General features: G+C 35.7%; 1 protein-coding gene across 1 annotated transcript; it reads right to left on the minus strand.

Annotated features, from left to right (window-relative positions):
• Positions 1-777: 777 nt before the first annotated feature.
• LOC104898520 (RNA exonuclease 4) lies at positions 778-3,751 on the minus strand. The gene is made up of 7 exons (XM_010685609.3): positions 3,512-3,751; positions 3,082-3,233; positions 2,457-2,584; positions 2,119-2,339; positions 1,796-2,002; positions 1,369-1,449; positions 778-1,274 (listed from the first exon to the last, which is right to left on the minus strand). Exons 1-7 carry the CDS (start codon positions 3,550-3,552, stop codon positions 1,028-1,030), a joined length of 1,077 nt encoding a protein of 358 aa, XP_010683911.2. The 5' UTR covers positions 3,553-3,751; the 3' UTR covers positions 778-1,027.
• Positions 3,752-13,955: the final 10,204 nt, after the last annotated feature.

Below are 13,955 nucleotides of genomic sequence, written 5' to 3' on the forward strand. Positions count from 1 at the left end.
GGAACATAGTGCTCACATTATACGGGACTGTAGCAAGAGTAGAGACGTCTAGGGGTGGCCGGGGATGCCCGTTGGTACAAGTGCAGATTTTAAATGCTGGCTTATGGATAATATGCTCTCGAGTGAGAGGTTTTAGGACCTACCCTGGGGATATTTGTTCCCTTACCTATGTCACGAAACCTGGAAGGATAGGAATGACTGTGTCTTCAAAAACCAAAACCCTTCCTCCTTTCAAGTTATAGGCTTTAGAGCGAGGAAAAAGGTGATCGACCATCTTGGAAAGAGTTCTTGATGGTTCATGTTGATGCTTCCTTTGTTGGGACTCGGGACGCTGCGAGGATTGGGGGGTGATTCGTAATGGGGATAGTCAATGGGTCTGGGACTTTGTGAGAATTTACACTAACAATTGCTTTGCAACGGAACTTTTAGCAATACTCGAGGCTCTCTGCCTTGTCGAGAAGTACAATCTCCCGAAGGCCATTATATACTCTGATTATAAAGACGCGACCCACCTCATCACAGGGGGTCATTCTGACCTATATTCCAACTTGATTAACATGTGCAGGCTGCAGACCATCAAGAGACCGGATCTTCAGATTAAACACTGCAACCGGAAGTACAATAAAGTGGCTGATCTTCTGGCTAAAGGGTGTAGAAGCATGGATGGCGAGAGCATTGTAACTAGGATTTTCCCCTTTCCCCTTAGTTATTGTTCGGAACAGCTCCTTTCGGATTGTAATATGTTTAACTCTATTAATTAATGAATGAAATGCCATGTTTACCAAAAAGAAATTAGGCTTTAAATTGATATACTAATACATTTACTGTGCATGGAATCATCATGCATCACAGATGAATTTTACTCAGATCTTGACTAACAGCACAATAAGGTAATGACCAACATTTCTAGATAGCTTATTCATATTTGTTATAATAAATCCTATATGGAACTTTGCCTTCACCAAATATCTAGATTAAGAACAATTAATCATATCGGATGTATAACATATATATGTAATACTATGTCTCAAGCATATCCCTTCAAGTCCAAACACCAGCAGTAATAATCAGCTCTGGAGATCTTCAAGAGTTCCTCTGAAGTCATTCTTTGCAGGTCAGCTTCCCTCCATTGTGCGAAGCTACCGCGATTTTGTGGATCATTTGGTAATGGATAGTCTTCTGCTCTATGATTTTGAGACCTCATTCTCATGTAAAGTTTCATGGTTGAAACACAGTCTTCATAAGGGTCTTGGATTCCAGTCTGAATCTCATAACTATAACATAAAAAAAGTTGCCAAATTTAAGTTGTTACACTGCATGGAAGGATTGAAGAAAGAATCATATAGTAAAACTAGTTGAGGTACTTACCCTAAGTATGCTTGTGTTAGGTATTTAAGTGAGTTGCTGAGCTTGCTTGTTTTCATCAAAGGAGGATATTTTGCCGTATCCCTGTAACAATATCAGTTAGTATTTTTGTATTAAAGCACTAGTACAGGAAAAAAAAAAAAAACTAGCTAGCTAAGTGATCGAATATTTTCCAGTTTTTGGTTTTAAGAGTTTTGAGTCATACGACTTTTGTTGCATAATCAACTTAGAATTAATCATAATTATAGTGAAACATGTTTATTATAAAATTTCACAACAAAGTTGGAAATATTTTTTTTTTTGGTTTCCCTCTTATTATTTTTGCAAATAAGAAGTGAAATGTGAAAACAGAAAACGATAATGGACCGCCTCAATTATTAGTATATTTTTGGGTATCGGCCATTAAAGGAATGAGACAGTCCACACAAACCTGATCATTGATGTAGGATATTCCATTCCAAGGCACTCAAGGTCATGATCTAAACCATGCCCTACAAGAATCCTAGCTTTTCCTCCTCTTGACCGAATTTTCCACACGGGTTCTCCATTGCAAAGGTAATCTTGAATTTTCCTTTGAACTTGCTTTAATGGCATTGCATCTCTCAAATATTCTGGCCTAATTCCTGTTGTTTCATACCTACACAATAGTATATCATAGAATAAACAGCACGTACGAGTAATTAGCATATGATCATCTTAATGAAAAATGACAGTATATATATAAAACCTCAAAGCAATAATAGTTTTATTTACCTGTAATTAGTGACTGAAAATTGAGGCTTCACATAAGTATGGAAAATGATGTTATCATATTCATCAGTTAGGCAAACCCTAGCGCATATATCAAGTGATCCATCACTTCCACCGCCTACCATTTTACAAGCAAGTGCAACTGCTTTTGGAGTTCCTCCCCTACCATTATCCATCCTCAAGTCATCATGTATTCTTAAGCTTGTCATCCGCGAAACTAATGCCTGCACAAAAGTATGGACAATAATGTTACTCATACATATAAACATATACATATGAACTTTGAACATTGTTTTGATACTATCTATCTCTAGTTATCTTAAGGTCTTGATCAAACGTACATTCGGGCGAGAATGTTGGCATGTTCCTCGGTGCATTCTTAGGGTGTTAGGGCTATCAAAGATGTTTAGGCATATGTTGCATCCTCGAGTACTGAAAACCTTTGCGCATTCCACCTTTGGCAATGGTCCTGCAAAAGCATAGTATTCAAACTTTTACACCAACACCTATGATAGTGTTTTTCTAACAAAAAAATTAGCGATAACAAGAATTTCTCTGCTGAAACCAACACCTAACAATGATCAAACAGTCCAGTTTAGTATGTGTATGTCAACCCTTTTGGATATAAAAGAGTAAGGATAAGGGAATATAATCTCTATTCTCTAGCTCAAAGAGCCCTTTAGTGCGTGGTTTCCACAATATGGAACAAGCATCTTGCTTTTGCATAATAGGATGCATACAATTTAAGGTAACTAGCATGCCTCAAGGTTGTCTATTAATTTTTGTTTAGTTGGACGGAAAACATAATCAATACAAACTATTTTTCCATGCAAGACATTGTAAATTAGTTTTCCTTTGTTTAGATCCTTATTATATAAGTAAACATATATAGTGCTCGTATTTCGCTTGATTTTCTCTTATCCAAGTAGTAATCATTATAGGGATAATTGCAGATTTGGAACGTACCGATAAGATGTTCCCTGAGTGATTCAAAGGATATGCAGTGTTTCTTGCATACACCACACGTTGGTTCATGAACTGAGTGGAAAGAGGTCCGCATGTGATCCACCAGATGCTCCATTTTGTTGAATTGTCTGTAGCACGCAGCACACTTGTTCCTGTTTATTCAAAATTATCAAAGTTAGATTATCTATTATATATTGTCGGGCTAGTTTCGACATATCTATACTAAAATACCCGCTTTTTTTATAATATAAATAAAATAAAGTTCACATGAGAATACTGCTTATATAAAAACAATGGAATACAAAAATATGATATGCATACTTTTATATAACAATACAACAACATAACATGTAAATATGATAATACTTTGATAAATAGTGCATAGTATTGTGCTAATTTGTATGAAAGAGTGAGGTGTGGTAGTGCATGCCTTGAAGATTCGGATGGCTTGGCTGATCTGTAGTCCATCATTGATGATTTTCAAGTATTCAAAATTATTTCTTGAGTATTCACAATTGTTGTGAGATGAAAACAACAATAATGTGAGAAATGAGTGATGAAGAAGAAGGGGGAAATCACTAATTTATATCAGTTGGAAGGGAGCTAACTACGCAGCTAAAAGGATGGGAGAAAAGGGGTAGTCAATTGGATATGGAAATGATTCCTTAAGATTGAAGAAAAATATTGTGCTAGTAAACTTTTTGCAGTTTCTTTTTCTTCTTTGAGATAACTATCCTGAGCCCATTTGTCGTGATCCAAATTCCGAATTATGGTCCCTCTTTCTCTGTACCTACAGAATATGTGCATTCGTGTGCATGTTAATTCATATGTGATTGGAAAACACTCACGGTTTGTTTGATTGACGATATTAGATTGCAGTGAATAATCATATGCAATTTGTAATAATAAACTCAATTGCTATGTGGTCCCCTGTTTTTTTCCTATTAACGCCCTAAATTACTAAACACGCACCAAAATACATACATGATACACCCTTCATGTAATTATACTCACTAAACCCATTCCCTCCTCGCCTCTTTCATGTCCTACTCGCTATTCTCACTTTTGCTCATCACCTTCACTTTTGCCACTATGAAAGGCACTTCACATATTCCGGCGACAACTCGCGACATCAACATCTCTGACCACTTTTCCCGTGACATCTACCGCAACTATTTCCGTAAAGTTTCCAGTCACCTTATCGTCGGTACCCAAATTTTCTGACCACCTCTATATCACCTAAAAAGCTTAGTATAATTTAAAATTTTGACGAATAATACGTAGTAGTAGAATGACTTGAAATTGTCGAAAAAAACACCCAGACATCTATCATAGGCGCCCAACCATAGGAACACGCATCTGTGGTAATCACCCAACCACAGGAACAAACACCTATGATAGGGACTCAACCATAGGTATGGGAGCCTATCATAGGCGCCAAATCACAGGAACATGCGTCTACTATAGTCACTTATATCTATGGTTAGACGTCTATCATAAGTGCTTGTTCCTGTGATTGGGCACCTATGGTCCACGTCTGAGTATTTTTTCGACATTTTAACTTAGTGTGTGACAAGTAGAGCTGTCAATTCAGTTACTCGAGTCGGGTTCAGGTCGGGTCATCTCAGGTGTCAGATCATGTTCGGTCAGGTCGTGTCAGGTCGTTAAATCAAACAGGTCGGGTGCAGGTCGAGAACGGTCATAATTCGGTCAGGTATGTCTCTTCTTCTTACAGGTTCGGTCGGGTTCGGCGCGGTCAATTTTGGGACATATCATCTTTCGTGATCATATGGTGTCAGGTCGAATTTATTACAGGTTTGTAGTGGGTGCTTTTAGGTTCAGGTCATGCGTAGGTCGGATACTTATCAGGTCAGGACAATAGCGGTTTGGGTCAGTTTTGAGTCGGTCAAGGTTGGTAGTTATCGAGTTGTACCATACTTGATTTCAGGTCACTTTCAGGTCGCTTCGAGCACGGAACATGTCATGAATTTTGTGTGGCATTGCTTCAAATTTGAATCATTATTTATGGTTTCACTGAAAATCAACGCTTGAATAGCTCATCTAGTTATATGCCTTTTTATAGTAGTGTTAGTTTATGATTTATGTTACTATGTGATGAAATAATTGACAAGTCGAGTTATCAACAATCAACAAGTCGGGTAAAATCGGGTAACATGTAGCAATAAGTCGGGTAAAATAATGTACCGGGTCGCAACAGGTTTAGTAAAATCAGGTAACGGGTCGTAACAGGTCGGGTTAATGACAAGTTACGTCGAGTTATAATCAGTTCCAGGTCCTAATCAGCTCAAATGTCGAATTAGGTTCAAATCGTTGTCAGGTCAAATCATTTCAGTTATCGGTCTTTTTTGAACGGGTATCGGTTCAGGTTCAGGTCATAGAGTATCGGGTCAAGAGCAGGTATCAGTTATTTTCAGGTCGGGTACAGGTCAGGTTACAGGTGACCTCTTTTGCCAAAATTTCAGGTGCAAGTCAGTTACAGGTCATTACAGGTTCAGGCCGGGTTATCAGATCAGGTCATTTTTTGACAGCTCTAGTGACAAGTATTACTTTAGTGTAATATATTCTAATTAACCTAAACAAAATCGGCTGAAATAGGGACCAACTTGAAGTTGTTAGAAAATGTGAGCTTGCCAGAAAAAATTTGAGATCTTGTGGTCCTTCAATGGAGGAAATAGAAGAAGAGGAAAAGAATGAAAGAGAGAATGAGAAATGGTTAGGGGGAATGGAAGAGATGAGGAGAAATGGAGGGGGAATGGTAGGGAAAGAGAAGGAAAGATCCTCATATTTTATACAAAAATACAGGGTGTTATTAAGATAAAAGGACAGCGTTTGGCAAAACTCATAATAAATTCTCTAGTTATTCATGGATATCGATATAGCATTTTATATAAAAAGTATATGAAGTTAGGACTATTTAGCATCATTTATTATTGGAGGCGGATCTATTTAGGGTCCTGGGTGGCCCAGGCCCCACCAAAACAAAAATAGCGTTTTGTTTGTTTTAACGTCAGGCGGATTTATAGTTAAATAAATCAGATTCCCGCGCCAGTAATTCATAGAATCTAACTTGCTTCACTGGTAAAAGCTCTACCAATTTATTGCAAGTGGACCTTTTATGTCACGATTTGACTCCCAGGATACCAATTTCAACTTTTATTTTTCTCTTTCTTTTCTTTTTTTTATCCTTTTTCTTTTTCCTCTTTTACCATTTTTCCTTTTCTCCTTTGGATCTTTTAGCTCTAACTTTAATCAATTTTGTTTTCACTTTGTACCTATTGTCATATTAAGTATGACCAAGATTTTATATGTATAATCTTGTATTGTGATTATTAGTCTATTTGCCTGGTTTAATTAGAACCCCAAATTCAAAATTCTAAATCCGCCCGTGTTTATTATTATCTATCAACGAGTTGTTAGAGCTCCAAGGAGTAACATATTAGTAAGATAATTTTCTGTTGTTCAGTAAAAAAAGGTTAGAAAGAAAAGAAAACATGATGATGGACGAGATATATGGTTGAGAGAAAAGAAACACGAGGACAAAAGATATGGAGGAATATATGCCAATCTTTTTTTTTCTAAATGTTTTTCCTTTTCGAGCAAACTATTTTATATCCATGTAAAAACTATTTTCCACTCTTTATAAACCAAACAAAAAAAATATGTTCTCCTGTCCAACTAAACACTCTTATAACGATAACGCAATGTCATTTTTACTATGTGTCGGTACACCATTTGTGCTGGAGAATATGATTGTTATTACATGACTGATAAAATGTGATATTATTATTGGCCTTTTACAAATGCTGAGGCAAATCTGGTCCCACTCTCCCTGTGTACTGTACCTCCAGAATATATGTGCATTATACGCATGTTCGTGTGATCGAAAATGTTATGGCTACCGCTTTCTTATATTATGACTTTTGAATTAAAACTTTACTCTTGTTTTGTGTGATCGAAGACCATGCAATACGGAAACAAGATTGTGAACATGTAACTTGAGTTTTAGGAACTGGGTAATTAATTTCAAGTTCCAACCATTTTCCGGATTTCATTAGCATAGTAAGGGTTGGGGTTTCAAGGGCAACAACAGAGTTTTAGTGCTTCTTATATAATAGGTGGTTCGGTTATGAAACGGTGGCGGACTTAAGAGATGTCCGTCAGTAATTGAGGATTATCCGCGAGTGATGAACTGCACAAGAACAAACGTGAGCTATCCTCGGGCGGATGCGAGGAAACTCCCTCCGTTGCTCAAGTCAGCTAATGTTCGATAAGGATTAGAGAGAGAAAGCTTAGAGAGAGAGATAAGCTATATTTAGTATGAGAGAGAATGTACCTGCAGAAATAGTACCATTGGGATATTTATAGAAGTATTGTTCGTCTGACAGGATAGGTAATCCTTTGACATGTGTATGGCTGTGATGAGTCTGTCAGATCGGAAGATTCCCTTCTTTTGTCCTTTTCGGTGGCCGCGAAGGCAGTCTCGCTCCCTTGTTAAGGAAGACCTGTTTTTGATAGAGTATTAAACTATTCATGGGACTCCAACCATAAGCTTAAGCTTTTGGTTGAGTTGATCCTCTGACATGGTATCAGAGTCAGCGTGACATAAAGGTCACGAGTTCAAATCTCATCTACCCCCTCATTTCTAAGTGGGATATTTAGCGCCAGGTATGAGGGAGGACAGTGCTGCATCCACACTTTAAACTCAATGGGCTCTTGCGTAAGGGGGAGTAATAGAGTGTTAAACTATTCCTGGGACTCCAACCATAAGCTTAAGCTTTTGGTTGGAGTCCGAGGAATAGTTTAATACTCTATCAGTTTTGCTCTCATAAGTTCGCGTCGTAAGGTTTTCCTGTCGGACACTACTGTATGATGTGTCCGACAATAGACTTGGGTGGCACCCATACAATAGGTTTGTAGGATTAACAAACTTGTCGTATTTTTTATTATTATTGTAATGCAGTGGTTATTAAAGATTGGAATATTTATTTTAGGTAAGAAGATTCAGTTTCCAACCTTTTTATGTCACTTAAAAGTTAGATGACATTATTATTTTGTTCTAAACAAAAGAACATTGGATATTTGGATCATATGCATCATTTTTATATGTATTAGTTAACTATTGGATTAGGTGGTGCACATTATATGCTTGAATGAAAGTATGAAACAAGCTTCTTATTACAGAAAGGATTCCCATATTAATACTCGTACTAATGTTAGCTAGTCTTCTCATGATTTTGTTTGTTTGTTTAAGCGATATTTAGACTTTGGAGCATCCTAGACTGGCAGATATTCTAGTAGATTTTCTGATAAGATTCTAGTTTTATCTGATTGCTTAGCTTGCTGACAAGACTGGTACCTTAATTACTGATTAAGTGTCGCAACATAAGTACATATATGTGACTGACATGACAACATGCTGAAGAAAGAGCTGCATGCATGCGTACATATTTGATACACTAACAATTTCACATGAAACTTTTAGTTTAACTGCACCTTAACCCGACTTAGCTTACTGGTGAAAAGAACAAAGCAAACACATATGTTACTTGGACTCGGGTACTTGTGTTTGTTTGTCTGACATGAGTATCGCATCTATGTATTATATCCATCGTTTTAGCTCAATATGAAGTGTTAAGAGTCTGTTGAGGTACTTGAGGATCTACTCCTAATAATCGGATATTTAAGGTAATATGAAGAGTTTGAATAGGTAATTAAGATAGGGTTTTCTGATAAAATGTGAGGTTATTGTAAGATTATGTCTTTGTTAATGGCTATAAAAAATCTGCAAATTCTGGGTGACTGACAGAGGACACAGGAGAGGATGAAAAGTTTGACTATTGAAAATTCATGTGTCCTGCTTTGCATCAAAAAAGAAGGAAACAAAAAAAAAGAAAATTCATGATGTGCATGGTGGATGTATACTTTTTTGACTAAGGTGAAATTTCAAGAGATTCCATCTTTGAATTAGCTTTGAATGATACCCATAAGCATAAACAAAAAGGTCAAGGATAAAATAAGCTGTACTAGAAGAATTTTTCGATCGGTCCCCAATTAGCAATATTGCTATACAATTTGACATAAATGATAAAAATAATAATACATATATGCTTTAAGACTTATCGACTTTTAGCTCTTGAAAAATCTTATGTAAAACCATCTTATAATAACTAAGAAAACTTAATACTTCCTCCGTTCCAATTTATTTGCTACATTTTGCCATTTAAGTGTGTCCCAATTTATTTGCTACATTTGCAACTATTTCCATATATAGTACATAGGTCCCACACTTTATTTACAAATTTGTCATCACTCCCTCCTTGGTTTTTGTAAATATTTCCATATATAGTACATAGGTCCCACAATTTACCTATTTGCTTTTTTGTTAATTCTTGTTATGACAATGGTCCCCACTCCCTCCTTGGTCTTTGTGATAAAGCAAAATATAATTTGGGACAGAGGGAGTAATTTGGATAACTTAGGGCACGTTCGGTATTACTGTGGTTTTCTATTTTTTGGTTTTTTTATTTTCAAAGTACTATGATATATGTCCTATAATGAATAAAAAAAATTAGTCAAATTTATTGGGATTATGATGATTTTGAAAACTGACAACTAAAACGTGAAGAACACTTTTTCTGGTTTCCTATTTTTGGATTTTAGTTTTCAAAAATAAAACTGAAAACTGAAAACAAAAAACGATGACTAACGGGCCCTTAATAAGTGATATTTCTAAAAATGATCCATTCAATTTAAAAATGACTCATTTACCCTAAAAAATGACTTAAATGGCAAAAAAAAATGAGGTGGTCTTACTAATACCTCTAACCTCCATTCCCAAAATTGATAGATGGAAATATGAAATGCTTAGTTTTTACGAAATGTTATGGATTGTTTATTCTGATCGTTTTCTATTGTTCTATGTTTTCCCACATATTAAAAAAGTGTACTTTTACTAGTTTTGTTTTCCAAAAAACTTAGTGTTATTATTATCATATTTCTCAATATTACTAATTAAGACTCCTAAACAATGTAAACAACCAAGAATCCTATGATTAAGAAAAATTAAACTCCTAAACATAATAGAATTTCCTCTTAATCATTTTACGCGCCTAAAATAATCAAAATAATTTATGAAACCTAAAGCTCAAGCCATGTAAAACATTACCAAGTAGAAAGTAAAACTATGGAAGCAAAAATAATATAGGAAAGCATTAAAGCTACCAAGAATGTCAAAGAAACCTCCAAGAAAATTAAAAAACTTTCAAGAAACCTTCAAGAACCACTAAAGAAAGGAACCATGATCCATTTGTGCTTCCACTCACGCATCATACTCTCCCTCTTAGAAATTAAACCATCTTCTACTTAAGTGATGTCAAAACATGGAACAAGATCACTTGCGCCAAGAGCAGCACATATGTCGTGTCTCAGTAGCACCTTGTATGTTTCATATCCCAACTTTTTTACTATCTTGATGGACCCTCATCCATTGGCTCGTCATCACTATAAAAAAAAATCACTCTATAACGACAGACATAATATGTCTCTAAATCGTCAAAATTCGTCGCTATATGTACTCAGAGACGAATTATATCCTTTGCTAAAGTCCTCGTCCCTAAACGAACTTAGAGACAGAATCTCAAAAAATTGTCTCTAATTTAGCTGACGGAATGATATGCGTTTCTAATTCCATAGCAAAAAATTAGAGAGGGATTTCAAAATCGTCTCTAAAATTAGGGACGGATCTGGAAATTTGTCTCTAATTTTAGGGACGGATCGGATCTTGAAATTTGTCTTTACTTTTAGGGACGGATTTTCAAATGCGTCTCTAATTTTGAGATGATTTTTAGAGATGTATTTAAAAATTCGTCCATAAACTTAGAGACAGATTTTGAAATCCATCTCTAATTTTAGGGAAGGTTTTTTTTAAGTCTCCAGCCTATTGTTGGTTGTTCGATTCAACTCGATCCATTATCGGTTCGAAATATCAAGCCTGGTCAACCCGGTCTAACTTTGTAGGCAAGGCTCTTGGAAGCAGGGAGAAATGGTAAGGGAATCCTCATTCAAAGAATCGAAGTTGGTAGGAATCGAACCTGTAACCTTTAAGGCTCTAAGTCACAACGAGAAACTCATACCAACTACACCAAGTACTAATTTTTTACTTCTACGTGTGGAATTGATGATAATTGAAAGAAATATTAGAAACGGATATTAATAATCCATCTCTAATTCAGAGACGGTCTAAAAAATCCGTCTCTAATTTGAAAACAGATTTAAATTTCCGTCTCTAATTTAGAGAAGGATTTGAATTCCCGTCTCTGAAGTGCATTATAAGAAATATCTACTTGTCTAAATTAGAGATGGATATAAAAATTTGTCCCTGATTTAGAGACATACGTATAGATCCGTTCCCAATTTAGAGACGAAAATGTATAAATTCGACTCTAAAATTTAGAGACAGGTATATGAATCCATCTCTAAAATGCATTATTAAAAATACTTGATTGTTTAAATTAGAGACGGATTTTCAAATTAAACTCGTCTCTATATTAGAGACGGAGATAAATAATTTAGAGACGGATTTGAATTTTCGGCTCTAATTTAGAGTCATATTTGAATTTTCGTCTCTAATTTAGAGTCAGATTCTCTAAAGTACATTATAAAACATATCTACTTCACTAAATTAGAGACAGAATTGAAATTCGTCCTTAATTGACAAAATTAAATATACGTCCCTAATTTAGAGACGGAATTTAAAAATCCGTCTCTAGATTAGATCTAACTTTTTTGACAAAGTCTGAAGAAATTGGCAAAACACACCAGAATCGTCTATATATTATTTTAGAAATGGATTGTAAATTTTTCGTCTCTAAATTAGAAATGGATACAAATCCATTTCTAAAATCCATCGCTATGAGCATTTTTTTCTAGTGCATCCTTGTTAATGTGTAGCAACAAAATTTCCCTCGTCCAAGCGAGGAGCGAGCATGTCGAAGGTGAAGTAAATTGGCGCTACGTTCTTTATTGTTGCGGGGCACGTCCAGCACTTCATCGTTACACGAGCTCAAACACACATGTGTGACATCTACACCAACAGCAGCCAAGGGGCTAAGCGTTACTTCATGCTTAGAACTGACAGAATCAGTAGAGCATGCTTAGGAGGCAACGATTTCAAGCCAATCCTTTCACGTGTCGATCTGTTGCCATGGATGACCAAGGAGCAAAGCACAATCTGTCATAAATACTATGTCAAACCTAATTAAGTTGATCCATATACCCCCAATGCCAAAAGAAACAAGGGCTTGTATCATCTAACCAACTAAGTTTATATGGCTTAGGGTGTTCTTTGGTAGGTAAACACAACGCATCAATCATAGATAGTACACAAGCATTAGTACAAGAACCACTATCAACAATTACGGAGAAAATCTTACCATTCACGAGATACCTAGAGTGGAATCGATGCTCCCTCTTGTTCATGGTCATGCGTTGCTTGTGGTGTAGCCATCAATATATACTTTGCGCAATATCAAACTATTATGATCCTTCTTTGCCTCCTACAGGAGTAGAAGACCAAACAACTTTATCACTAGTCACGTTGTTAATGGATGCTACCTCTACATCAAGTTCAACTGCTCAAGGGATACTAGAAGCGCGCGGTGATCGTTGATGAAAATAAGCATCTGATTAGGATACTCTCGTGGTGGCTTTGCGCATCATTAACTAAAAGTGATCCATCTATACTAATATATTAAAAGGCGTGCGTAAACGAGGAACGGTGCCACGTGGCGCTCTCCCTATGGAGTTTTAGTCCATGTAATTCATGTACAATAAAAAAATTAGAAATTGCATAGTATAGGTTTTGATCCTATGACCTCAAGTTCGTGTACTAAAGTTTTAACCACTAGACCAAGTTGTATTTAGTGTTATCATATCAAAGTACAATATTAATAAATGAAATTTTTTCTTACCCAGGGCAACGCCCGGACCCAAATACTAGTTTAATTTAAAAAACGACTTATATGGCAAAAAAAGCGAAACGGTCATACAATAACTTTTATATAAAACAGTTTTACACACTTACTAACAGCTCTGAGCTCCATCTTCCAAATTTCATAGATGGAAATATGACACACTTAGTTGTTATGAAATGTTATGGATTTTTTATTTTCACCATCTTTTGTTAACCTGTGTTTCCTCACAAATTAAAGAAGTGTTTTTGTACTACTTTTGTTTTCCATAAAACTCAGTGTCAATATTAACCAATTTCTCAATTAATATTTTGAATACCCGCTAAATATTGTCCAACCTTTTAAAATTTATCATATACTCTTAATTTTCCTTAACCTTCACCATACACCCTTATGACTAACCACTATCAAAAGTTTTAGTCAAAAACCCTTAATCTTGTTACCATGCCTTATTCAAGACCTGCTTGACTTATTTATCGTAATAGACCACCATTAAGACACCACCTTAATTTAGCCGAAAAAGAAGAAAGAGATATTTGGAGGAAGATAGAGATCTAGGGTCATAAAAAGTGTTTTAATGACTGTCAATTAAGATAAATGGGTCAAATAGATTAATTATAATTTAATAACATAAAGAAGGATTATTGGGGTTTTTTTTTTATCCATATGAGCCACGAAGGCAGTACAAAGTACAAAGAAGGGGAAGGGGAATCGAACCTGTGACCTGTTGTTCACAGCACCTCAATCTTAACCAATAGGTCAAGACATCCTTGGTAGGATTATTGGGTATTTGGTTAGAAAAAAAAACTAAATTACTCGGAAGTATTTGGTGAAAAATCTGGCCCTATTATTATTATACTTCCTCTTAACTCTTATATATACCCT

Source organism: Beta vulgaris, chromosome 7, assembly GCF_026745355.1.
Source record: "Beta vulgaris subsp. vulgaris cultivar EL10 chromosome 7, EL10.2, whole genome shotgun sequence".
NCBI classification, from domain to species: domain Eukaryota; kingdom Viridiplantae; phylum Streptophyta; class Magnoliopsida; order Caryophyllales; family Amaranthaceae; genus Beta; species Beta vulgaris.

Excerpts from the sequence above, each read along its gene's own strand:
- LOC104898520 (XM_010685609.3), bottom strand. The coding sequence starts at position 3,552 with ATGATGGACTACAGATCAGCCAAGCCATCCGAATCTTCAAG. Across the intron at positions 2,340-2,456 it reads GCCAACATTCTCGCCCGAAT|GCATTAGTTTCGCGGATGAC; the intron begins GTACGTTTGATC and ends ACTTTTGTGCAG. Across the intron at positions 1,275-1,368 it reads CTAACACAAGCATACTTAGG|TTATGAGATTCAGACTGGAA; the intron begins GTAAGTACCTCA and ends TTTATGTTATAG.